This window comes from Carcharodon carcharias, chromosome 1 (assembly GCF_017639515.1).
Source record: "Carcharodon carcharias isolate sCarCar2 chromosome 1, sCarCar2.pri, whole genome shotgun sequence".
NCBI lineage: Eukaryota > Metazoa > Chordata > Chondrichthyes > Lamniformes > Lamnidae > Carcharodon > Carcharodon carcharias.
Window position 1 is genome coordinate 235,710,216 of NC_054467.1, and position 25,121 is coordinate 235,735,336.

General features: G+C 42.2%; 1 protein-coding gene across 1 annotated transcript; it reads right to left on the reverse strand.

The window, feature by feature from the left end:
- Window positions 1-8,599: 8,599 nt before the first annotated feature.
- On the reverse strand, window positions 8,600-24,871 carry cd8b (cd8 beta). Its single transcript, XM_041199928.1, has 7 exons — window positions 24,795-24,871; window positions 23,836-24,150; window positions 23,482-23,580; window positions 20,946-21,056; window positions 20,792-20,831; window positions 15,517-15,565; window positions 8,600-9,092 (listed from the first exon to the last, which is right to left on the reverse strand). The coding sequence occupies exons 1-6, from the start codon at window positions 24,832-24,834 to the stop codon at window positions 15,520-15,522; spliced, it is 651 nt and encodes a 216-aa protein (XP_041055862.1). The 5' UTR covers window positions 24,835-24,871; the 3' UTR covers window positions 8,600-9,092; window positions 15,517-15,519.
- Window positions 24,872-25,121: the final 250 nt, after the last annotated feature.

Sequence of the window (25,121 nt, forward strand, 5' to 3'; positions counted from 1 at the left end):
GACCTGTGAACCTGTACACCCAGATCCCTCTTCCTGTCAATGCACTTAAGGGTTCTTCAATGCACTTAAGGATTCTAAAAAGGCCATTCAGCCCATTGGGTCTACACCGGTCAAACAAGTACCTAACTATTCTAATCCCATTTTCCAGCACTAGGCCCATAGCCTTGTATGCCATGGCATCGCAAGTGCACATCCAAATACTTCTTAAATGTTATGAGGGTTTCTGCCTCTACCACCCTTTCAGGAAGTGAGTTCCAGATTACCACCACCCTCTGGGTGAAAAAATTCTTCCTCACATCCCCTCTAAACCTCCTGCCCCTGACCTTAAATCCATGCTCCCTGGTTATTGATCCCTCCACGAAGGGGAAAAGTTCCTTCCTGTCTACCCTATCTATGCCCCTCATAATTTTGTACACCTCAATCATGTCCCCCTGCAATCTCCTCTGCTCCAGAGAAAATAACACCAGTCTATCCAATCTCTCCTCATAACTAAAACTCTCTAAACCAGGTAACATCCTGGTAAATCTCCTCTGCACTCTCTCCAGTGCAATCACATCCTTCCTATAATGTGGATTCCAGAACTGCATGCAATATTCTAGCTGTGGCCTAACCAACGTTTTATACAGTTCCAGCATAACCTCCCTGCTCTTATATTCTATGCCTTGGCTAATAGAGGCAAGTAACCCATATGCCTTCTTAACCACCTTATCTACCTGTCCCGCTAACTTAAGAGACCAGTGGACATGCACACCAAGTTCCCTTTGATTCTCGGTACTTCCCAGGGTCCTACCATTCATCGTGTATTCCCGTGCCTTGTTCGTCCTGCCCAAGTGCATCATCTCACACTTATCTGGATTAAATTCCATTTGCTACTGATCAGCCCATCTGACCAGCCAGTCTATATCCTCCTGTAATCTAAGGTTATCCTCCTCACTATTTACCACCCCACCAATTTTCGTGTCATCTGCGAACTTACTGATCAACCCTCTTAAATTCAAATCTAAGTCATTTATATATGCCACAAACAGCAAGGGACCCAACACTTGAACCCTGTGGAACCCCACTGGACCCTCTGTTTCTGTCCACTCAGCCAATTCTGGATCCAATTTGCTTTGGATCCCATGGGTTCTTACTTTGTTATCAGTCTCCTATGTGGGACCCTATCAAAAGCCTGGCTGAAGTCCAAATAGGCTATGTCAAATGCATTGCCCTCATGTACACACCTGGTCACCTCTTCAAAGAATTGAAACAAATTGGTCAGACATGACCTCCCTTTAACAAAACCATGCTGACTGTCCTTGATTAATCCCTGCCTCTCCAAGTGTAGATTAATTCTGTCCCTCAGAATTGCTTCCAATAGTTTCCCCACTACAGAGATTAGACTGACTGGCCTGTAGTTCCCTGGTTTATCCCTTCATCCCTTCTTGAATAACGGTCCAACTTTGGTTGTCCTCCAGTCCTCTGGCACCTCTCCTGTGGCCAGAGAGGTATTGAAAATTATTGCCAGTGCACCTGCTATCTCCTCCCTTGCCTCACTCAACAGCCTGGGATACATTTCACCCCGGCCTGGAGACTTATTTATTTTTATGCCTGCCAGACCACTTAGAACCTCCCACCTTTCTATGCTAATTTCTTTAATTATATCACATTCCTTCTGCTTGATTTCCATACCCCTGTCGTCCCTCTCACTTGTGAACACCGACACAAAGTATTCATTTAGAACCCTACCTACATCTTCTTGTTTTCAAGAAGGAGTGAGCTAAAGCTCTTGGATCGAAAGGGATCAGAGGATATGGGGAGAAAGCTGGAGCAGGGTATTGAGTTGGATGATCAGCCAAGGTCATAATGAATGGAGGAGCAGGCTCGAAGGGCCGAATGGCCTACTCTTGCTCCCAGTTTCTATGTTTCTATGTTTTCCGGGTCCACACACAAGTTACCACTATGGTCCTTACTCTTTCCCTAGTTATGCTCTTACTCTTAATGTACTTGGAAAATAACTTTGGATTTTCCATTATTTTACCTGCCAATGTTTTTTCATGCCCCTTTTTGCACTCCTAATTTCCTTTTTAAGCTCCTCTCTACAGTCTATACTCCTCTAGGGCTTCCACTGTTTTAAGTCCTCAGTATCTGCCATAAGTCTCCCTTTTTCTCTTTATCCTATCCTGTATATTCCTCAACATCCAGGGTTCCCTGGATTTGTCCCACTGCTCTGATGCAGATTTACCGAAAAGTAGCTGCTCCCAGTCCACTCTGGCCAAATCATATCTGATCTTATTAAAATTGGCCTTCCCCCCAATTTAGAACTCTGATTTCTGGCCCATCCTTGTCCTTTTCCGTGACAACTTTGAATCTAACGGAGTTATGATCACTATATGCAAAATAGTCCACCTCTACCACCTGCCTGGCTTCATTCCTAAACATTAAGTCCAGGACCACCCCCTCTCTTGTAGGAACTTCTATGTACTGGCTTAAAAAGCTCTCCTGGATGCATTTTAAGAATTTTGCTCCCTCTAAACCTATCTCACTATGACTAACCCAATTAATGTTGGTGAAGTTGAAATCCCCCACTATTACTACCCTATTATTTTTACACTTCTCTGAAATGTGCCTACATATCTGCTCTTCTATTTCTCTCTGACTGTTTGAGGGCCTATGGTACACTCCCAGCAATGTGATTGCTCCTTTTTTGTTTTTCAGTTCTACCCATATGGCTTCATTTGAGGACCCCTCTAAGATGTCATCCCTCCTTACTGCTGTAATTGATTCCTTGATCAATATTGCGATACCCCAATCCTCTTTTACCTCCTTCCCTGTCTCACCTGAATACCCTATATCCTGGAATATTGAGCTACCAATCCTGCCCCTCTCTCAACCATGTCTCTGTGACAGCAATGACATCATACTTCCATGTGTTAGTTTGTGTCCTCAACTCATCTGTCTTATTCATCAGACTCCTTGCATTAAAATAAATACCATCCAAGCTTGCCAAACTCCCTTGTGCCTTAACTGGCCTATAATTTCTATGCTTTCCAGACTCACTTGCTCTCTCTTCTAATTTTGGATGTGCATCTCCCCCTGCTGAACGTCCTCTCAGGATCCCATCCCCCTGCCAATTTAGTTTAAATCCTCCCCAACAGCACTAGCAAACCTCCTCACAATGATAGAATTACCTGGAAAAACTCAGCAGGTCTGGCAGCATCAGCGGAGAAGAAAAGAATTGACGTTTCGAGTCCTCATGACCCTTCGACAGAACTCAATATTCCAGGATATAGGGTATTCAGGTGAGACAGGGAAGGAGGTAAAAGAGGATTGGGGTATCGCAATATTGATCAAGGAATCAATTACAGCAGTAAGGAGGGATGACATCTTAGTTCTGTCGAAGGGTCATGAGGACTCGAAACGTCAACTCTTTTCTTCTCCGCCGATGCTGCCAGACCTGCTGAGTTTTTCCAGGTAATTCTGTTTTTGTTTTGGATTTCCAGCATCCGCAGTTTTTTTGTTTTTATCTCCTCACAATGATGTTGGTCCCATTCCGGTTCAAGTGCAACCCATTCAGGTACAGGTCCCACTGGCCCCGGAAATGGTCCCAATTTCCTAGAAATCTAAAGTCGTCCCTCTTGTGCCATCTCTCCAGCCACCCATTCATCTGGACTAACCTCCTATTTCTATACTCACTAGCGCATGGCACCAGAAGTAATCCAGAGATTACTACCTTTGAGGTCCTGTTTTTTAATCCGTTTCCTAGCTCCCTAAAATCTGCTTGCAGGACCTCGTCCCTCTTTCTACTATGCCGTTGGTACCAATATGTACCACAATCTCTGTCTGTTTGCCCTCCCCCTTTAGAATGCCCTGTAGCCATTCAGTGACATCCTTGACCCTGGCACCAGGGAGGCAACATACCATCCTGGAATCATGTCTACGGCCACAGGAACACCTGCCTGTTCCCCTTACTATCAAGTCTCCTACCACTATTGCTCTTCCCCTCTTTTTCCTCCCCCCCATGCAGCTGAGCCACTCACAGAGCCATGACCATGGCTGCACGCCCCAGAGGAACCGTCACTCTCACCGTTTTCCAATACAGAGAAATGGTTCTCGGGCGAGATGCATCCTGGGGATTTCCTGACTTACCTGCCTGACACCTTTCTTCTGACTGATGGTCATCTGTTCCCTCGCTGTCTGCACTTCTGTAAGCTGTGGGGTGACCACGTCTAAAAATGTGCTATCCACGAATCTCTCGGCCTCGCGGATGCACCTCAGTGCCTCCAGCTGCTGCTCAAGCTCTGAATCCCGGAGCTCAAGAAGCTGCAGCTGGTGGCATTTCCTGCACACATGGTCAGCCAGAGTGCAAGGAGTGTCTAGGACTTCCCACAGGTTGCAGGCGGTACATAACATGGGATTGAGCTGCCCTGCCATATCTCTAGTTGAAAAAAGCCCTTACTTTACGTTAAATGCTTTACATTAAAAAAGGTTAAATTATTTATGTACTTTAAATAAAAACCAGAACCCTTACCTTTCTTTGGCTTACTCTATTTTAAACTGGAGAAAAAACACTTACCCACTACTCACCAATCAGCTCTCATCTTTGTGCTGACGTCACTTTTTGAAGCTTCCCCACACTTGTGCTGGCTCTGATCTCTCCCCCGCTCTCTTGTGCTGCCTTGTGATGTCACTCTTGTTATTTTCAACAAGAACTGACTGCAGGACACTCTCCCCAGACTGCTTCACTGCGATGCTCACTGCAGGACAGTCTTCCCCTCAGCTCTTATTTAAAACAGCCCATTAGACAGAATGTGATTAGGTTTAAACACACTATTACATGTTATATGCTGTGCTTACAATGGGTAAAAATTCACCCCATCTTCAAATTTCTCTCTGGTCTTTCCCTATCCTTTTATGGCTGCATGTCCTGACACCACTCATTCCAGCCAGAATGGAAATGACTCAGTAATGTGCCATCCAATCAATTTGCTGTAAATTACTGGAATTGATTTACGTCACACATGATGATGCTATCCTCCACTCACTGCATTTTGCTCCTACTTGTATTGGGAGTCTCTGTTGCAGTTTTGTTGTGGAGTGTTTCTATCTGCAGTTGGAACAGAATGTTTTCTGACCAGATTCTGCTTTAAGTTTGGCCTCCAGCAGCGTTTGTGTGTGTGTGTGTGTGTGTGGTGGGGTATTTACTGTAATTATTTTATATTGCAATTGCAATTTGTATGCAATTCTAGACCTAGTCTTGGGGAATGAAAAAGGGCAAGTGGGTGAAGTGACAGTTGGCAACCATATCAGGGACAGTGATCACAATTCAGTTAGATTTAGCATTTCCATGATAAAAGACAGAGATAAGGCAGGAGTAAAAGTCTTGAACTGGGGGAAGGCAAATTTTGCAGAAATGAGAAGGGACTTCGCTGAGGTGGACTGGACAGCACTGCTGGAGGATAAAACAATAGAAAATCAGTGGGAAGCACTACAAAGCTAATTGTACAAAGTAGACATGTCCCCCACAAAAATAAGAGTGGTACTGCCAAATCTAGACCTCCCTGGTTGTCTAGAGGAATACAGGGGAAGATCAAACAGGAAAAGAAAGCGTACAATAGGCACAAAGAACTAAGAACTGCAGATAGCCTACACAAATATAGCAAGTGCAAGGACGAAGTAAGAAAGGAAATAAGGAAATCAAAAAGAGGACATGAAAAAAGATTAGCAAGTAATGTTAAAGATAACCCAAAGATGTTTTACCAATACATTAATACTAAAAGGTTAGTTAAGGAAAATGTGGGACCTATCAGAGATTAAGATGGAAACATATGTGTAGATGAAGATGCTGTGGGAAGGGTTTTGAATGAATAATTTGTCTCCATGTTTACAAAGGAAAGGGAGGATGTAGATATAGTGGTCCAGGAGGAATACTGCGAGATGTTGGATGGGATAGTCATAAAGAGAGAGGAAGTACTCGAAGGGCTGAAATCCTTGAAGGTTGATAAGTCACCAGGGCCAGATGGATTGTTTCCGAGGCTGCTGAAGGAAGTCAGGGAGGAGATAGCAGATGGTCTGAGGATGATTTTCCAATCTTCACTACATACAGGGGAGGAACTGGGGGACTGGAGAAATGCAAACATAGTTCCATTGTTTAAAAAGGGATCAAAGGAAATGCCAAACAATTGTAGGCTAGTTAGTCTTACTGTCATGTGGAAAGGCATGGACTAGTCAGGGATGATCAGGATGGATTTGTTAAAGGAAGGTCTTGCCTCACAAATTTGATTGAATTCTTTGAGGAAGTGACAAGAAGGGTTGATGAAGATAGTGCAGTGGATGTTGTATTCATGGATTTTAGCAAGGCATTTGACAAGATCCCACATGGCAGATTTGTCAGAAAAGTAAAAGCCCATGGGATTCAGGGTAATGTGGCAAACTGGATAAAAGGTTGGCTTTGTAACAGGAAACAAAGGGTAATGGTCCATGGATACCCTTACGGATGGAAAGTTGTCTCAAGTGGTGTTCCACAGGGCTCGGTGTTGGGACCCTTGCTGTTTGTGTTATATATTAACGATTTGGACGTGAACGTGGGGGGCACGATTGGGAAATTTGTAGATGACACAAAGATTGGCCGAGTAGTGGGTAGTGTAGAGGATAGCCATAATCTCCAAGATGATATAGATGGGTTGGTGGAGTGGGCGGTAAAGTGGCAGATGGATTTTAACATAGAGAAGTGTGAGGCCATACATTTAGGGAGGTCAAACAGTTACAGGGATTACTCAATAAATGGGAATATACTAAGAGGGGTAGATGAAGTGAGAGATCTTGTGAGAGACAGGTCCCTGAAGGCAGCAGCTCAAGTAGACAAGGTTGAAAAGAAGGCATATGGAATGCTCTCCTTCATTGGCAGAGGTATAGAATATAAAAGTAAGGATATAATGTTGGAATTGTATGAAACACTGTTGAGGCCACAACTGGAGTATTGTGTGCTGTTCTGGTCACATTACAGGATGTAATAGCTCTGGAGAGAGTGCAGAGGAGGTTTACAAGAATGTTGCCAGGGTTAGAAAAGTGTAGCTATGAGGAGAGATTGGATAGGTTGGGGTTATTTTCCTTCAAACAAAGAAGGCTGAGAGGTGACTTGATGGAGGTATACAAAATTATGAGGGGAATAGATAGAATGGATAGGATAAAATTGTTTCCCTTGGTGGCGACTTCTAGAACCAGGGCACTTAGATTCAAGATAAGTGGCAGAAGGTGTAGGGGGGACATGGGGAAGAACTATTTTACGCAGAGGGTAGTGGGTGTCTGGAATTCGTTGCCCAAGTTGGTGGTGGAGGCAGAAACTCTAAACTCTTTTAAAAAGTAGCTGAATCTACACTGTAAGTGCTGTAAGCTGCAGGGCTATGGGCCGGGTGCAGGAAGGTGGGATTAGAAAGGGCACCAGGGTGTCCTTGGGCTGGCGTGGACAAGATGGGCCGAATGGCCTCCTTCTGTGCTGTAACTTTTCTATGGTTCTATGGTTTCTAAGATGTTACAAGTTCGAGCATGCCTCACTGCACAGTGATTTCATGTCGAGAACTCAACCAACACGGAGATCAGAGGGGGAGGATGTGCCGTCGGGTCATAGCCTCCCTCTCGCAGCAGGTACACGCCAGCTAAGATTTTATCTCACTCCGATGGGGTTGATATCCCCGATTCCAATTGTTTCTTTTGGTCCACGGTTGCACACGAACTCGAAAGTGGTGAATGAAATCAGATTTCCGAAGGAACGTCCGATTGGGTCTGTGTAAGGTGAGGAGCGTCTGTGTTTCTTGTTAAACGGGAGGCCTCTGACCCACACACTTTCTGTGAGGAGCACCGGGGTTGTTTGACGAGGTTTATTTTATGCCTGCGTTGGTGCAAAAGCGAAAGCAAATATTTTCCGTGCTGGCGAGAATTGTTCAAGTCTGTGGCCAGTCACCTGCTGCGGTTTGTGAAGCGACAGAAAGACCAACGAGACTCGGGCTGTTGTTTACTGCAATCTTTAATCTCACAAAAGCTACATTCAACTCATCTCAGGTTTGTCAAAAGTCCACAAGCACCAAGAGCGGAACCGCTTGGCATTTATAGGGCTAAAGACGGGCTTTCTCAGGGGAAACAAAAAGGAACCGGTTAAACAAAGTCATCTAAAAAAGGTTATCAAATGATTCATTAACCCTGACAGAATGTGGAAATTCCAGTAGGATATACAGTAATTTTTAAAATAAAATACACATATTTACAAACAAATCCTAACTCCCGGATTGAATTCCTCTTCCTTGCAAACGTCCTTCCTCAGCCCATAGTTAAATCCAGCAACACCTTGGTGGAGATGGTCACAGTTTGGCAATGAACTGAGGCATGAGCCATATGCACGGGGTCGGATATCCCAATCTTAACACCCTTCTCGGGATTAGTTCCTGTACCATTTAGGAGGCTGCAATCACTCCCCGGCCAGAAAGGAGTTTAAGACGGAATTTAAGCAACCCCCTAACCCACCCCCCAAGTACAGTAAAGCTATACCCCCTCCCCCCCTTTCCCCTATGTAACCATACCTCCTACCCTCTAAAGGGTAAAATGAGGAGAACGATTGCTCGGCCCATTTGCTGAAGTGGAGATCAGCATCCTGCAATTCTCCCGGTCACAGTGACCGGAGCAGTGAATACTCGAAGGTCAGGATCTGTGGACTCCAGCTCCCCCTCGCCCCCCAGGGCTGATTGAAGTGACTGGCACTCCAGAGTGTCAAAGCGGAGACCGCACGTCCCAGTGTTTGAAACGGGCCGGCCTTCGGTAACCCAGTGCTTGTGGGTCCAATCAAGAGCTGAATTCTTGGTCGGACACAGAACTGCCCGGTGGGAGGGGAGGGGAGCGTTGGCGAGGGGGTGAGACAAATCCACTTTTGTATCTGTCACGAATCCCGTTTCAACATATTCGCGAAACACAGGTTTCAGCTGGAACAATGTTATGACAACCCAAAGGCATTGTGCAAAAGGTGAAGACCGCTTGAAGGGTAGGAGGTCAGTCGGATGGTCTCATATAGTTCCCAGAGGTGATTCGAGAATCCAGTTGAATCGCACATGTTTTCAGACACTAACCTGCAGTGGGGAAGATGTCAAGATCTTGTCAATATATTCTTGAAACAACATAGGTGAGCAAAGAAACCTGCACCCGGGCCACAATACAGTGCGCCAGATCCTAACCCTAATTCTTTCAGGTGAATCCTAATCTCTAGGACGATGATAGCAGAGCTGTACGCTAATTCTGAGAGCGATTTATTTTACCATTCAGAGTCAAGTGGAAAAGAACGTTACAGTTACACAGATCGTCCCTCTTCAAAGGGACCTGGGAGGACAGAGATTACAGGCTGTAATCTTACTGGATGAGTAACCCAGATGCCTGAACTAATTTCCGGGGAATTTAAAAGCAAATTACTGCGTAGGCTGGAAGTCAGAAATAAAAACAAAAATAAAACGTTGAAAGACTCAACTCCGAACGAAGAGTCAAATTGGGCTGGAAACGTTAACTCTGTTAATTCTGCTGAAGGGTCATGAGGACTCGAAACGTCAACTCTTTTCTTCTCCGCCGATGCTGCCAGACCTGCTGAGTTTTTCCAGGTAATTCTGTTTTTGTTTTGGATTTCCAGCATCCGCAGTTTTTTTTTTTTGTTTTTAACTCTGTTTCTCTCTCCATAAGATGCTGCCAGACCTGCTGAGTTTTTCCAGCATTTTCTGTTTTTATTCCAGGGAATTTAAATTCAATTAATTAATGAAGCTGGAATAAAAAGCTAGTCTAGGTAATGGATTGTCATAGCAACCCGTCTCGTTCATTAATGTCCTTCAGGGGTGGAAATCTGCCATCCTTACCTAGCCTGGCCTACATGTGACTCCGAACTACCTTCTGAAATGGCCTAGCCAGCCACTATGTATCAAACAACTATGAAAAAGTCAAAGAAATATAAAACCGAACAGACTGCCTGTCATCAACCTAGGCATTTGAAATGACAATGGCACATCCAGCCCTGTCAACTCTGCAAAGTCCTCTTCATTAGCGTCTGGGGAACTAGTGCCAAAATTGGGAGAGTTGTTTCACAGACTAGGCGACCAACAGCCTGATATAGCCATACACACTAAACCATACATAACAGCCCATGTCCTAGACTCCTCCATCACCATCCTGGGTGTGTCCTGTCCCCCCAGCAGGGCAGACAGGTGTTGGCACAGTGGTATACAGTTGGGAGGGAGTTGTCCCCAAGCCCTCAACATTGGCTCCGTGGCGTCAGGTCAAACAAAGGCAAGGAAACCCGTTTATTACCACCCACTGCCCTCCTTCAGCTGATGAATCAGTACTCCTCTTGCAAGAAGTGCTGAGGGCAGCAAGGGCATCACATGCACTCTTGATAGGGACTTCAATGTCCATCATCAGGAGTGGCTCAGTAGCACCATTACTGACTGAGCTATCAGAGTCCTGAAGGACCTATCTGCCAGTCTAGGCCTGTGGTAGGTGGTGAGAGAACCAACAAGAGGGAAAATCCTACTTCACCTCATTCTCAGCAATCCACCAATTGCAGATGCGTACATAAGTGCATTGGTAAGAGTGACCACACTCAGTTCTTGGGGAGACCAAATCCTGTCTTCAAATTGAGGGCAACCTCCATCATGTGTGGCACTACCACTGTGCTAAATGGCATAGATTTCAAACAGATCTAGCAGCTCAAAACCAAGCCTCCATGGGCCTGTACTCATTGGAGTTTAGAAGAATGAGAGGTGACCTTATTGAAACATATAAGATTCTTAGGGGGCTTGACAGGATAGATGCTGAGAGGTTGTTTCCCCTTGTGGGAGAGCCTAGGACCAGAGGGAATAATCTCAAAGTAAGGGGTCACCCATTTAAGACAGAGATGAGGAGGAATTTCTTCTCTCAGAGGGTAGTTAATCTGTGGAATTCTTTACCACAGAGGGCTGTAGAGGCTGGGTCGTTAAATATATTCAAGGAAGATTTTTAATCAGTAAGGGAATCAATGATTATGGGGAAAAGGCAGGAAAGTGGAGTTAAAGATTATCAGATCAGCCACGATCTCATTGAATGTTGAAGCAGACTCGATGGTCCGAATGGCCTACTTCTGCTCTTATGGTCTTATGGGACTTTGTAAGTCATCAGCAGCTGCAGAATTGTATTCAGCCGTAATTGGTAACCTCATGACCTGGCATGTCCCTCACTCTATCATTACCATTAAGCCAGAGGACCTACTCTGGTTCAATGAGGACAGTAGGAGGCATGCCAGGACCAGCACCAGGCATACTTAAAAATTATGTACCAACCTGGTGAAGCTACAGCACAGAACTATAAGCATGTTAAATAGCTGAAACAGCATGTTACAGACAGACCTAAGCAATTCCACAATCAACAGATCACATCAAACCTCTTCAGTCCTGCCACATTGAGTCGTGAATGGTGGTGGACAATTAAACAATTAATTGGGGGAGGGGACTCCACAAGTAACCCCATCCTCAATGATGGGGAAGCCCAGCACATCAGTGCAAAAGACAAGGCTGAAGCATTTGCAAACACCTTCATCCAGAAGTGCCAAGTGGATGATCCACTTTGGTCTCCTCCTGAGGTCCCCAATATCACAGATGCCAGTCTTCAGCCAATTCAATTCACTACAGATGCCACCAAGAAATGACTGAAGGCTGTGATACAACAAAGGCAATGAGCCCTGATAACATCCTAGAGGTAGTACTGAAGACCTGTGCTACAGAACTCACCGCACCACTAGCCAAATTGTTCCAGTACAGCTATAACACTGTGGAATATGGGAAATTGCCCAGCTCTTTCCTGTCTACAAAAAGCAGGTCAAATCCAAATCAGCCGACTACTGCCCCTTCTGTCCGCTCCAAATCATCAACAAAGTGATGGAAAGTATCATTGATTGTGCTGTCAAATGGCACTTACACAGCAACAATCTGCTTATCAATGGGTTGGATTCTGCTAGGACCTCATTACAGTTTTGGTCCAAACATGGACAAAAGAACTGAATTGCAGAGCTGAAATAAGAGTGACAACCCTTGACATTAAGGCAGCATTTGACTGAGTGTGGCGTCAAGAAGCCCTAGCAAAATTATAGTCAATGGGAATTGGGAGAAACCTCTCCACTGGTTGGAATCATACCTAGCACACAGGTAGATGATTGTGGTCGTTGGAGGCTTATCATCTCAGTCCCTGGACATAGCTACAGGGGTTCCTCAGGCCCTAGGCTCAACCATCTTTAACTGCTTCATCAATTACCCTCCCTTCATCATAAGGTCAGAAATGGTGTTGTTTATTGATGATTGCACAGTGCCATTCCTCAGATATTGAGGCAAGCCCTGCTACATGTAACAAGACATGGACAACTTTTAGGCTCAGGTTCATAAGTAACAAATAATATTCAGAGCACACATGCGCCAGGCACTGACAATCTCCAACACAAGAGAATCTAACCATCTTCCCTTGATGTTCAATGGCATTACCATCACACAACCCCGCATAGACAACATTCTTCATGTTATAATTAACCAGAAACTTAACTGGATGAGCTATATAACTATCATGGTGACGAGGGCAAATCAGAGAGAATCAGGGAATTCTGTGACAAGTAACTCCCCAAAGCCTGTCCACACTCTACAGAGCACAAGCCAGGAGTGTGATGGAATACTCTCCACTGGCCTGGATGAGTGCAGCTCCAACAACACTCAAGAAGCTTGACACCATCCAGGACAAAATAGCCTGCTTGGTCAGCACCCTATCTACCATCTTAAAACATTCACTTCGCCACTAGCAGACAATGGCAGCAATATGTGCCATATACAAGATGCATTGCAGCAACTTGCTAAGGCTTCTTCAACAACACCTTCCTAATCTGAGACCTCTACCACCTAGAAGAACAAGGCAGCAGATGCAAGGTGCCATCACCATGTGCAGTTCCCCTCCAAGACACATAACATCATGACTTGGAACTGTATTGTCATTCCTTCACTGTCTCTGTCAAAATCCTGGAACTCCCTCCCTAACAGCACTGTGGGTGTACCTACATCACGTGGACTGCAGCATTTAAGAAGGTGATAAGGAGTGGGCAATAAATACTAGTCTCATCAGTGACATTCATATCCCATGAATGAATAATAAAAAAAATGACTGGACTATAAAGGACCAAGGTCCATACAGTTTGCCTCCTACTGTCCTGGCAGTTGCATAATACAATGACGTTGGGATTGTTGGATGCCAATTCATCAATCTCTATCAATTAGTCTACAACAAGACCCAGACATGACATGAGGAAATCGCCAGTGGTGGAGAGCTTTGGAAACCATAGGTCCAAAGTCACCTGTTCCTCCTAAGCATGCTACACTTAGTACATATCATGTCCCATTTACTCACATATTCTATTTCAAAATGTCAAGGAAACAGCAAAGCTATAACCCACTGAGCTGTAACAATTGTGTGTTCATCTGAGCTGTTCAGACATGTAAGATGCAAGAATATAGTTACTTACATTCAAACTTCACTAAACTAAATTTACTGCTATTCTACAGCTATCAGTTACATTCTAGAAACCACACTTTTCTTTGATAATAGTCAAAGCAGTCAAAATTGTCAAAAGCCAATCTAAAAACAAAGAAAAATCTCTTAAAATCCCCTAATGAATAATGAGCTGGCATTTTGAAGGTTATTAGCAAAGTATCACCAGTAGCATTGATGGAAACTATAGCACAGGCTAACCAAGTGCAAGAAGAGCCATCCCTGAAATAGTAACTGCAACCGAGCAAAATTGTGCAGGTTTGAAAACTAAAGTTGTACCCACTCCTGCCACTTCTCAACAGACAGGTTAGATTAAACTTGGTCCCCAGTGTAAGTTTATGGGCACCTCCCCTCTTGCTCCATTTTAGAGATTTTGATAATTAAGTGTTGAAGCTCCACAACCTTTAATCAAAAAATTTCTCATTGGAATTTTCTCACTTCCTCCCTTGAAAGTACTGATTTCTGCTGGGCTACAGTTCCACAGGTATGAGGAATCCCAGCGTATTTTATCCTGGAGCTATTCTTCATTTGTGAACTTATATAGTCAGAGAGGCAACCACAGTTGAGTCTGGTCTTCCCCCCTTCTGACATCAACCTGTGTGCCAGTTCCAGCAGAGGTCAGCTAATAGAAATCAGGAGCCATTGCCTTGTTTGATTTCTTTTCCTCATTGCTGGCTCCAAGCACTGAGGCCAACTGCAAGTATCAAAAAGGAGCACAGTCTAGCAGTTAATTCGGGAACAGTTAGGTTAGCATCTGTGGTTGGGAAAATTTTCAAATCTTTAATTAAAGGTTACGAAATGACTAACTATCTAGAAAACACAAGCAGCCAACACAGATTTCAGAAAGGAAGATCATATTTGTTAAACCTGATAGGAGGTGACAGATATGGTGATTTGGGGAAACACAGTGGATATGGTGTACATGGACTTTCAGAAAGCCTCTAATAAGGAGGCACACAGGAGAAACCTTGAAAAGATTAAAGGGTATGAAGCTAGGGGGGATAGCAAATTGAATTCAAAGCTTGTTAGAAAGAAGGAAACAGATAATAAGAGGTAAGAACAGTCCCTTAGATCATTTGGAGTAGTTAACATCAGGAAGCTTCTTAGATTTTACCAAAAGCTCCTGACTTCAACAACCTACCTGACTATTTTCTTAAGTTGAAATAAACAATGTGAAACCTTACTGTCCTGCTTGAACCTCAGTGGAGCTTCTTCCCATCCACCACTAAAAGAGCACACTTCTATCATTATAAATTTATCCATTTCCACCATATCTCCAGGTGTTTGTCTTTGAAATATTTATGTCTGTTTTTATTACTTGAAGAGTAGACTTCACAAACACACTCCTTTCTAGTATCCTGGGCTCCTTCCCATACTAAAATCCAACTTGTCTAACACTCTGCTAGGCACAAATTGTCTAAGTCCCACTCATCCATCAACTATGTCTTTGTTGACCTCCATTGACTCTGTATCTTCCAATGCACTAAATTCAAAATTGTTGTCTTCATTTAAAAATTCCCTGCAGAACTTTTGTAATCTCTTCCAGCCCTACAACTATTTTGCATCCTGCTACATTCTGACTTTGGGCTCCTGTACATCACCCTCCCCAGCATTGCTACTTGGTGGCAGTTGTCTAGGTCCCATTTTAGGAATTTCCTCTCTAAATCTATTTGCCTTGCTACTTCAATACACATCCTCAAAATCTATCTGTTTGGCTGAACATGTTATCACCTAATCATTTAATTATCACCCAGTGAAGAACCTTGGATATTTTATGACATTAAAGGCACTATACAAATTAAGGTTGTTATTGGGATGTTCTGCTTTGTAAGACTCATTACTAAGTAATTGCAAAACCTAACATATATTGCTGCACCTGTAGCTCATCTATGCAACACTAAGAACATTCTTGCACGATATCCATTGGCATGGTTCTTTCCTTCGTTGAGGTAGAGTACTTACTCGTTAATGGTATCTGTTTGATGGTCTTCTAAACTCTTCAGCCATTGGTCTAAATAAATAATGAATAAAGAATTATGTTGATGCATGAAGAAACAATTCTTTATCTTGAATATATTATAATTTTGTAACTGACTTTGGGCATTAATATGTCACCTGCCTACAAAAGACATCAGCTAAATTGCAAAACAACTGCAATTCATAGTAAGACAGGCATACTAAAGAAAAGTTGTCAGATGAATTTTGGGGGCTGACTTATTTCATGTATTTTAAATACTTATGCCACAACTTAGTAAGTGGCTTTCTGAAAACTGGATGACTTATTGGTACAGGTCTATCCCTGAAATACTTAAATAGGAACAAATTGCTTTACATAAAGCATAATTGCTAAATATTTACTGTGCATTTAAGATATTTTTCACATTCCAGGGTTGAATTTTAGTTAAATGAATATTTCTGAAGTGACTTATATCTGTTTACTTAATACAAAACAATTGGAAAATACATTTAAAACTAAACTGATCACCATTTATATGAATCCTATAATACCTGCCCCACAACTGTGCTCAAATTGGTTAGTATATGTTAAAAATTAATGGCTGGTGCACTAATAAGTATGATTTATGTTTAAATAGAACAAATATTAAACAGTATTCATACTATTGAGTAAATTTGGGTGTGGCCTGAATTATGGTTTCAGTTTTTCAAAATGTGACCTCAAATAAAGGAATAATCTAAATGTAAATTAGAAAAGCATTGTTCTGGTCTTCACTTGGTATTTTTTGCAAATCTATTAGCAAAAATAATATTTATCCTGCATTATATTTTCTTTGTTAATGGGCCACATATCTTCTGGCCTGTGCCAAGGCTATTCTCTAATGCACTGCTAAAATAATTCCTACAGCAGTTTAGCAATGGCAAATGTATGGAACAAACAAAGCCCAATTGGCCTATCAAGCCTATATTTGTATAAACTATCTGTTATGAACACCTTCTGATTAATTTGACTGCCTGAAGGAACATTTTGGACAAATATAACCTGATCCCCAAAGATAATCAGGCAAAAAATTCCAGAACATTTATCCACTCTAACATCTCCCTAATGCAGTCATAATCTACCATCTTATTTAGGAACCTCATTCTCTGCTCTTGACCGCAGCAATATACCCATGGATTATTTGATTGTTTTAATCTATACTTATCCTTATAACCTTTAACTCAATTCTCAACTAGATACGGCTGAATCCACAATCTCCCCCTCCTTGAAGGGAGATGCATTTCCTCCACGTTTTTGTATATCAAAGAAAGCAGAAACTCAAAACTTGATAGACTTCAATGATTATTAGAAAGTGTTTCCTTCCAAATAAAATACTATGAACTAAGTGATGTTCAAAGGATTAGGTATTTGCGTGAGTGAACAGAGTGAAAAATTTCGTGGCTATAATTGTGCACCTGGCTATCTTTGACCTTTACCGTGTTGTCATACGAAGCATTCATCAATTGTTAGCAAGAATAATAATCTGGAACACATTATGGATAGACAGGTCCAAATATGATTTCATACAAAAAACTGAATTTAATATATAAAATTATGAATATTTAGGAATAAGCAATATTATTGTGCTTTATTTGTGCATTTCTACTGATATCATTAGAAAGAGTTTGATTAGTTTACTGATATTAACAGAAACGCCAAGATTAAGTTCAGCCATATAATTGATATTCTGTGATCAACCTTTTTAAAAGAGAGACCATAAAATATTGAACACTTCTTCAAAAAAGCAGAAAAAGTATATGGCTAAAAATGGCATCATAGCCTGAGAAAATGAAATACCATTGTGTACCCTAAGGGATGGATTGAGGGAAGGATTCCAATGTTGTATGTGGAAAGTAGTTGGCAAGAATGGAGCAATGGAGTTGTAAGAATAGATGAAAATTTGTTTGATTTTCTTTGGAATAGACAGCAGAATGTATCATGTTCCGTCCAAGGATTAAATGGACTAGGTTGGATGTGATTTGTGGAATGACTGACTAACCAAATGTTTTTTTCCTGCGCATTCTTGTGATCTTAAAATAAATCTAAAGTTAGGAAGGAACAATTACCTTGTTGCAGGGTTCAGACTATGCTATCCTCTTCAGTTGGATCTATCTGCATTAGTGTCACTTCCCTGCCCTTTCTCCATACGTATCCTTTTATATTTTTCCTTCCAGAATACATATCCAACTGCCTTTTGAATTATTGTTTTTGACTCTGCCTGACCATCAGCATTGGCAAAGCATTTCCCATTCTAATGATCAGATGTATGAAAACATTTTCTTTAGTTTTTCTCTTTGGTCATGATAATCCTGAGTTGCCAATCCTAGGTTGCCAATTCACTAGCCACTGATGTTAATGTTATAAATGCTGCGGCAGATGCTCTAGTTGTGACTAAAAGCATAGAGGAAATTGGGGAAAGGTTGAGGCACATGTATAAGGACCAGTTTCCACCTGTGTAGAGGGGAAACTGTGTGGAAGGAAAAAGTAAACTGTACTTATGTTATAAAAACAAAAAACTGCGGATGCTGGAAATCCAAAACGTACTTATGTTATAGTGGGTCTTGTGAAGAAGCCTATGTTGAAGACAGACTGGTTCTAGCTTCTTCCTTTGCTAGATGCCTGCTCATTGAAAGAACAACTGAAAGCAATTTTTCATTTTTAATTCCTTTAAGATATTTACAGTAATAAAAATTTCTATTAGATTCTCCCTAAACCTTGTCAAATCCAGTTAAAAAGATGTAAATTTAAATCTTACATCATAAATGTAGCCTTCCGTTACAAGTACCATTCTAATGAATCATCATTATAACCTCTTAGTGCTTTTGCTATTCTTCCTATAATGGGATGCCCAAAGCTGCAGAGGCTCCAAACTATAGCCTAATCAATGTCTTATCATTTCCTTGTTTTTATATGCAATGCCCTTTTATATAAAATCTAGCAAGTCAATTTGCCATCTCAACATTTGAAGATCTCTTTCTTTCTCCGCTCTGTTAAAAGTCTCACAGGTATTGTTCTTTGTACTAAAATGTGCTACTTCACATTGCACTAGTAGAAAGTTGGATTTTATTTTTTACGGGGCATTTGAAACTATTCTTTTAAGATTCCTTTTTAAATCAATGTGGTACACAGGAGCTCCCATAACTGTAAACCAAGTGAGACAAAAACAAGAAATATGAAAATTATCAGCATGCAGATATATATGTGGAGAGAGGAAGAGAGTTAACATTTCAAGCCAATCATCTCTTATCAGACATTTTCTGTCCATAGCTCTGTAGTAATGTTAATTTGTAATTTATTTATTCATTCGTGGGATTTTGACATCATGGCCAGACAAGGATTTATTGCCCATCCCCAATTGCTTTTGAGAAGGTGGCTATGAGCTGCCTTCTTGAGTTTCTGCTATCCACATGGTGAAAGTACACCCAAAGTGCTTTAGGAATGGATGTCCAAGATTTTGACTCAGTGCTGATGAAGGAAGTTGATCAATTTCCAAGTCAAGATGATATGGGACTTGGAGGGGAATTTGCAGGTGGTGGCATTCCAATGTCCCTGCTGTCCTTGACTTTCTACCCAGTAGTGGTCAAAAGGCATGGTTGAAGAAACATCAGAGTTGCTGCAGTGAATCTCATAGATGGTACACACTGCTGCTACATTGCACTGATGGTGGAGGGAGTGAATGTGGTGGCCGGGGTGCCAATCAAGTGGGCTGTGCATGCTTTCCCCATTCCTGTATATTTATCTTGCTGAAAGTGCCACATGTTAGGCTTTTCTGCAAAGTTAAATCCCATGGAATGAAAAAAGCAGTAGCAACATGGATATAAAACTGACTAAGGGGCAGAAAGCAGAGAGCTCTGGTGAATGGCTGTTTCTCAGACGTGAGAAGTATACTGTGGAATCCCCAAGGGAAAGTGCTGTTTCTGATATACATTGATGACTTGGACTAGAGGGTACAGGGCACAATTTCAAAATTTATAGTGACTTGAACCTTTGGAAGTGTAGTAATCAATGAGGAAGATGGTAATAGGCTTCAAGAGTACATTATACAGCCTGGTGGAATGGGCAGACACATGGCAGATGTAGAAAAGTATAAAGTGAAATATTTTGTTAGGAAGAATGAGGAGAGACATTGCAAGCTAGATGGAACAATTTTAAAAGGGGGTACATGAAAAGAGAGATCTTAGAGAACTTGTGCATAAATTTCTGAAGATTGCAGGACAGGTTAACAATAAAAACAAATGGGATCCTAGACTTTATAAATTCAGGCAAAGAGTAGAAAAGCTAGAAATTTGTGCAAAACCGATATAAAACAAGAGTTTAGCTTGAGCTGCAGTACTGTGTCCAGTTCTGGGTACTTTAGGAAGGAAGTGAAGGCTTTGGCAAGGGTGCAGAAGAAGTTCACTAGAATGGTTCCAGGGATGAGGTACTGCAGTTATGTGGATTGACTAGGATTGTTCCCCTTGAAACAGAGAAGATTCAGAGGGGATTTTATAGAGTTTTTAAAATCATAGGGTGTTTAGAGACAGTAAATAAAGAGAAACTGATTCCAATCCTAAAGAGTTGATAACCAGAGGGCATACATATAAGGTGATTGGTACAAAAAGAAACTGAGATGACACAAGTAAAAAAGTTCTTACGCAACAAATGGTTAGGATTTAGAATGCACTACCTGATGGATACAGATTCAATAGTAGCATTCTAAAGGGGATTGGATAAATATGTGAAGGAGAAAGAAAATGTAGGGCTATGCAGAAAGAACAAGGGAATGGGATTAACTGGATTGGTCTCCAAAAGAGCTGATGCAGGGCGGTAGTGCTGAATGGCCTCTTTCTGTGCTCTGATTGTATGAATGATCTGCCTCTTCCCTCCTTATCCTTTCCGAACCTTGATGAGGTCCTGCACCATTAGATTTGGCCCTTCACCTAAACTTATCAGTTTGAAGAATTACATATTCCTTCCCAGGCAATGACTCTTGACTTTCAATTCAATTTTAGGTAAGATGAGCTAAATGAAGAATTCCAGTCTATGCTTTGGCAACACCACATGGATGGAATATGTTATGCAGCCATTTTACACAGCCATTTCCCTACAACCCCTTTGTCTATTCAACAACAAAGCGTCAAAGTGATGCACTTTGAGAGATTTCTGAGAGATGTGACAAGCTGCTACCTCAATGAAAGTCTCTCTGTCCCCTTTCAAATCTGAATGCCCTTTTTTTTTTACCGAATCAAATGTGATACCGACCTCTTTCCAAATTGATGCTTACAGCGTCTCCTGCGGGGCCCTGGAAAACAGAAGCAGATCAGGTTGTGTGCCTATGCAACCAGACTGATTCAGCATGCTGAATTTTAAGTTTCCGAATTAAATTTAAAAAAAAGAATAATGTGAAGCAACATACTTCTGCAAAAAACGGTGGAGACGATAATCAGTGCGAGCAGCAGCAGAAAGGCTGCACCAGCCAAAGGAGCCAAGATGATTATGTGGCAGGACATTTCATCTTTGTTGATCACTAAAGTAAAAAAAAACACAGGAAATTTATGTAAAAACAACAAATAATTTGTAATGTGAATGTCAAGGCAAATGTGTCGAAAATTTACACGAGCCTAATTCAACTTTTCTTTGTTGAGTGAAAAAAAAAGTATTTCAATAAATAGAATACTATTTGGGAGAGAATTGTCCACCTTTAATATTTAACATTGAAAATGATAAAATCTACAGTGCAGAGAACTTGCCCAAATATACACCGTTTGAAACCCTATAAAATAGCAAGTTAGAAGCAGAATATATGCCATACATAGATTTTGGCAATGAGTAAAAATCTTGGGATCAGTGTTGTAACTCCAGATGTTAATTCAACCGAAAGCAGCAAATCCAGCAGGAAGATCTCCTGCTTTAAGAACATAAGAGACAGGAGCAGGAATAGGCCATTCAGCCCTTTGAGCCCGCTCCGCTATTCAATGAGATCATGGCTGATCTACTTCAGCACCATGTTCCTGCACCATCCCGTAGCCCTTGGTGCTTTTAATATGTAGAAATCTATCAATCCCCAGTTTTGAACGACTGAGCCTTCACAACCGTCTGAGGGCAGAGAATTACTCTTATCCTGGTAAAGCAACAGCTGTTGATCGTATAGCAGAGGGGCCTTTGTAATAGTCTCCTACACCATGTGGAAACTTTATAACCCCCTCCCCACCAATTACCTAACTGTGTTCTTTCAACTGGACTTCTATATTTAAAATCGCTCCGATTAAACCTTTAGCTGAGTGCTTATGTCAGACAGGGTTGGTTAAGGTTTTCGACCAGTTTGGGGTTGAATTAAAAGCAAAATACTGCGGGTGCTGGAAATCTGAAATGAAAACAGAAAATGTTGGAAAAACTCAGCAGGTCTGACAGCACCTGTGGAGAGAGAAACAGAGTTAACGTTTCGAGTCTGTATGACTCTTCTTCAGAGCGGGTTACTGTCAGATCAGCGGAAAGACATTCACCTGAGACCTAAAACTTTGGTCCATTTGTGTTAGTGGATGGCAATGCTCACTTCTCCCAGGTGCAGCTTAATGTTATGTAATATTCGGACGCTGTTGTGTTTTATTATTTGGAAACCATCTCCCTTCTCTGCTGAAACTTGCCGGGGGGACGGGGGCTGTTTCCGAAAGACCAGTAGCCGAGATACGCGGACATACTGAGAAGGGGGAATCTTTTACTGAATTTCCATCGCCTCACTCGGTTGGAATTAGCCCTCCTGGCCCCGTCCGGGAAGAAAGGTTTGAAGTTCCGCTAAGGTCTACTTTGAGCGCAGCGTTAGCGACGAAGTTTAGCGACCAAGGCTATTTTGGCAGGTCGCCGTAGGCTGTCACTTCTTGTGCGCAGGACCTCGCTAGCAAAGCCCAAACTTAAAATGATATGCGGCTGTTTTGGGGAAATCCCTTTAACTTAAACTTAACTTAAACTTAAACCCCTTAACTTAAACTCAGACGTGGATAAAACTTCTTATACAAGAAGCTTACACAAGTTTTAACTAAATAAATGCAATCCGCAATAAACATATAAAGGCAGGCTAATAGTCCAAGCCTTCTTCACTCCATGCCCACCCACACTGGGTGACATGGTAAACCCATCTGTCTACACCACTGCCACCAGCGAAATACAGACCAATATTCCCTTTAATATTGATGCTAACGTGGGGTTAAGAATGACCTTCCAAATAGCAACAGGGTGATTGGATTGGTGAACATTTCCACTAGACGGTGCGTCTAAAGCCACAGAGGGGGTGCGGGATGAAGGCAGCTAGAGTTGGGAAGAGGGATTTGAGATACTAGGAGAAAGAAGGTTAAAGGAGATTGAATGGCGTCAATGAAGTATACATGTTTGACGGGATGACGGGAAAGAAGGCAAGTTCCTTTAGTTGAGAAGTCGGTGTAGAAGGCCAAGCGAATCAAGAAGGCAGCTCACCACCACCTTCTCAAGGGCTATTAGGAATGGGCAATAAATGCTGGCCCAGCCAGCGAAGCCCACATCCCGTGAATGATTTTTAAAAAAATATCACAGAGTGAAACGGGGGCTGGGTGAAATGTCTTTCTTCGGGCATTATTGAGAATGACACAGAGACGTCGATCGTTGCATATTTTAAAGATAAATGAATTTTTAAAAAGCGAAACAGAAGATACAGGGAGATGTGGGGACTGAGGCAGTGGAATTAATGTTGGACTGTTCTGGGAAGGAACGATGATGGCCCAAATGGCCCCCTCCTTTAACTTCTAGGGTTCCAACAATCGACATAAGAATCTTCAAAATGACATCTCGGGTGGCTTGAGACCTAACAACAATCTTGCAATGTCTGAACCATGGTAACTGTTACACGAATCTTGCCTCTGGAGGTGATTTAACATTAGTTTCCACGGCCCGGAGATCCTGATTGAATAAGCCTTGTTTTGTACCTTTTTCAGTTGAGTGGTATGGGGTCGTTTCTGCGTTCTCCGGTGTGCTTAATGTCGTTTTCGGCGTGGTGGTCGTCGGCTTCGGTGTGGTTTTAATTTCTGCATTTATTCAATATGTAAAATTTAGGGGGGTGGGGGGCGGAGAAAGACATAAATTTAACAATGTGATATATAGTGAAAAATAAATATAGGTCGAGTTAAAATATTAAAACATAGAAACTCATCCAAAATATCCAATGAGTGCATGAAATATCAATTTAATAAATTAAAAGTAACCCTGGTTTTATTCAGCAATGACATCCCACCCCCACCCCCCCCCCCCCCCCCCCACCCCCTGGACCCCCCTTTACTGACCTTCCAGGTAGTACTCATGGGTTCTCCCAAACTGCATGACCATGCTCTTTATCATGAGACAGTAGTACTTCCCCGAGTCTTCCTTAGCGAAATTGTAGACCCTCAGGGTGACTTTCTTAGATGATTTTTCAGCACTGTGTTTGTTGCTATTTACAGGTTTTGATTTACCCAAACCAGACACATACAGCAAGAATTTCGGCTTCGCATTTTCTCCCTGCAGGAACCAATATACTCCCTCGTCTGCCAACAGTGAGCAGTTTATGGTAATGGTTGCCCCATTCTTGACCATTGTTCTCCATTCCTGGAGAGCGGTGGCTGTAAAGCAAAGACAAGTAATATCAGCGTGTCCTCATGTGCGATTTCTGGACGAGAACAGTTAGCCCATCATATAGTCACTTAAGGCACAGGAGGAGGCCATCGGGTCCATGCCTGATCAACGGGAGATGTAGGGGCTCTGAACCTGAAGCATTTTCATATCAATTGCTACATAGTTGATGTAAACGGACTGTCTTTTACAGTTGCTCTGTTCAAAGGGTCAGTGTTGAAAAAGCCGTACCCAAATAATTTATCAACGAATTTTTCGGCGAGTGCAATTAAATGATAGAAAATAGCAGAAGGCCAATTCGACTCTCTGAAAGGACTATCCAATTAATCCCATTTTCCCTCTATTCCCCGCAGAGCCTCCAATTGTTCCTATTTCAGGTTTTGCTTCGCAACAAAGGTTCGGGGAAATCAGCCGAGAGGTTTCTTTTTATTAAAAACGGATCGCTAACTCGAATGAATTCTCCAATTGCATTAAAGGCGTGAATCGATGCAAAGATAACTGTTGATAAAGTTGCAGTTTTGTTTAACCCGCCCGCCTGCCGTCAGTTAGAACTGGATGTATTTCCCTTTTCCAAATAGCCGAATTATCTTAATCTGTATGAGCCGAATGAAATAAAGCAAATTACTCAGCTTACTTGTCAGTTGGATGATGAAGAGGAATCCAAGAAGCTTCATGTTGCTGCACTTGCTATAAGCCGCTGTTTACCAGGAGCGGATTCCTTTACTGGCAGCAGCCGATCTCTGCGCTGCCTCAGGACGTGAGGTCACTGCCTCAGTAGGCGTATACACCTTTTCTAACGAGATCCTCCATGAACATTCATGTCGAGTGAGTTTTAGTCCGCCATCCTCCAGGACTACGAGACCTGCTGGATTTCAAACGCCAGCCTCGTTTGCTTGTTTTATACGTGTACAGATCTAACATAGATATTTCTGTCAGAAATAACAACAAAGAAAAAGTCGAA

Bases quoted from the DNA above. Each gene is read 5' to 3' on its own strand.
- cd8b (XM_041199928.1), bottom strand. From the start codon at position 24,834: ATGAAGCTTCTTGGATTCCTCTTCATCATCCAACTGACAA. The intron at 24,151-24,794 runs GTAAGCTGAGTA...TTTGCTTTACAG, and splicing joins CTTCATCATCCAACTGACAA to CCACCGCTCTCCAGGAATGG. The intron at 20,832-20,945 runs GTATGTTGCTTC...TCTGTTTTCCAG, and splicing joins CTCCACCGTTTTTTGCAGAA to GGCCCCGCAGGAGACGCTGT.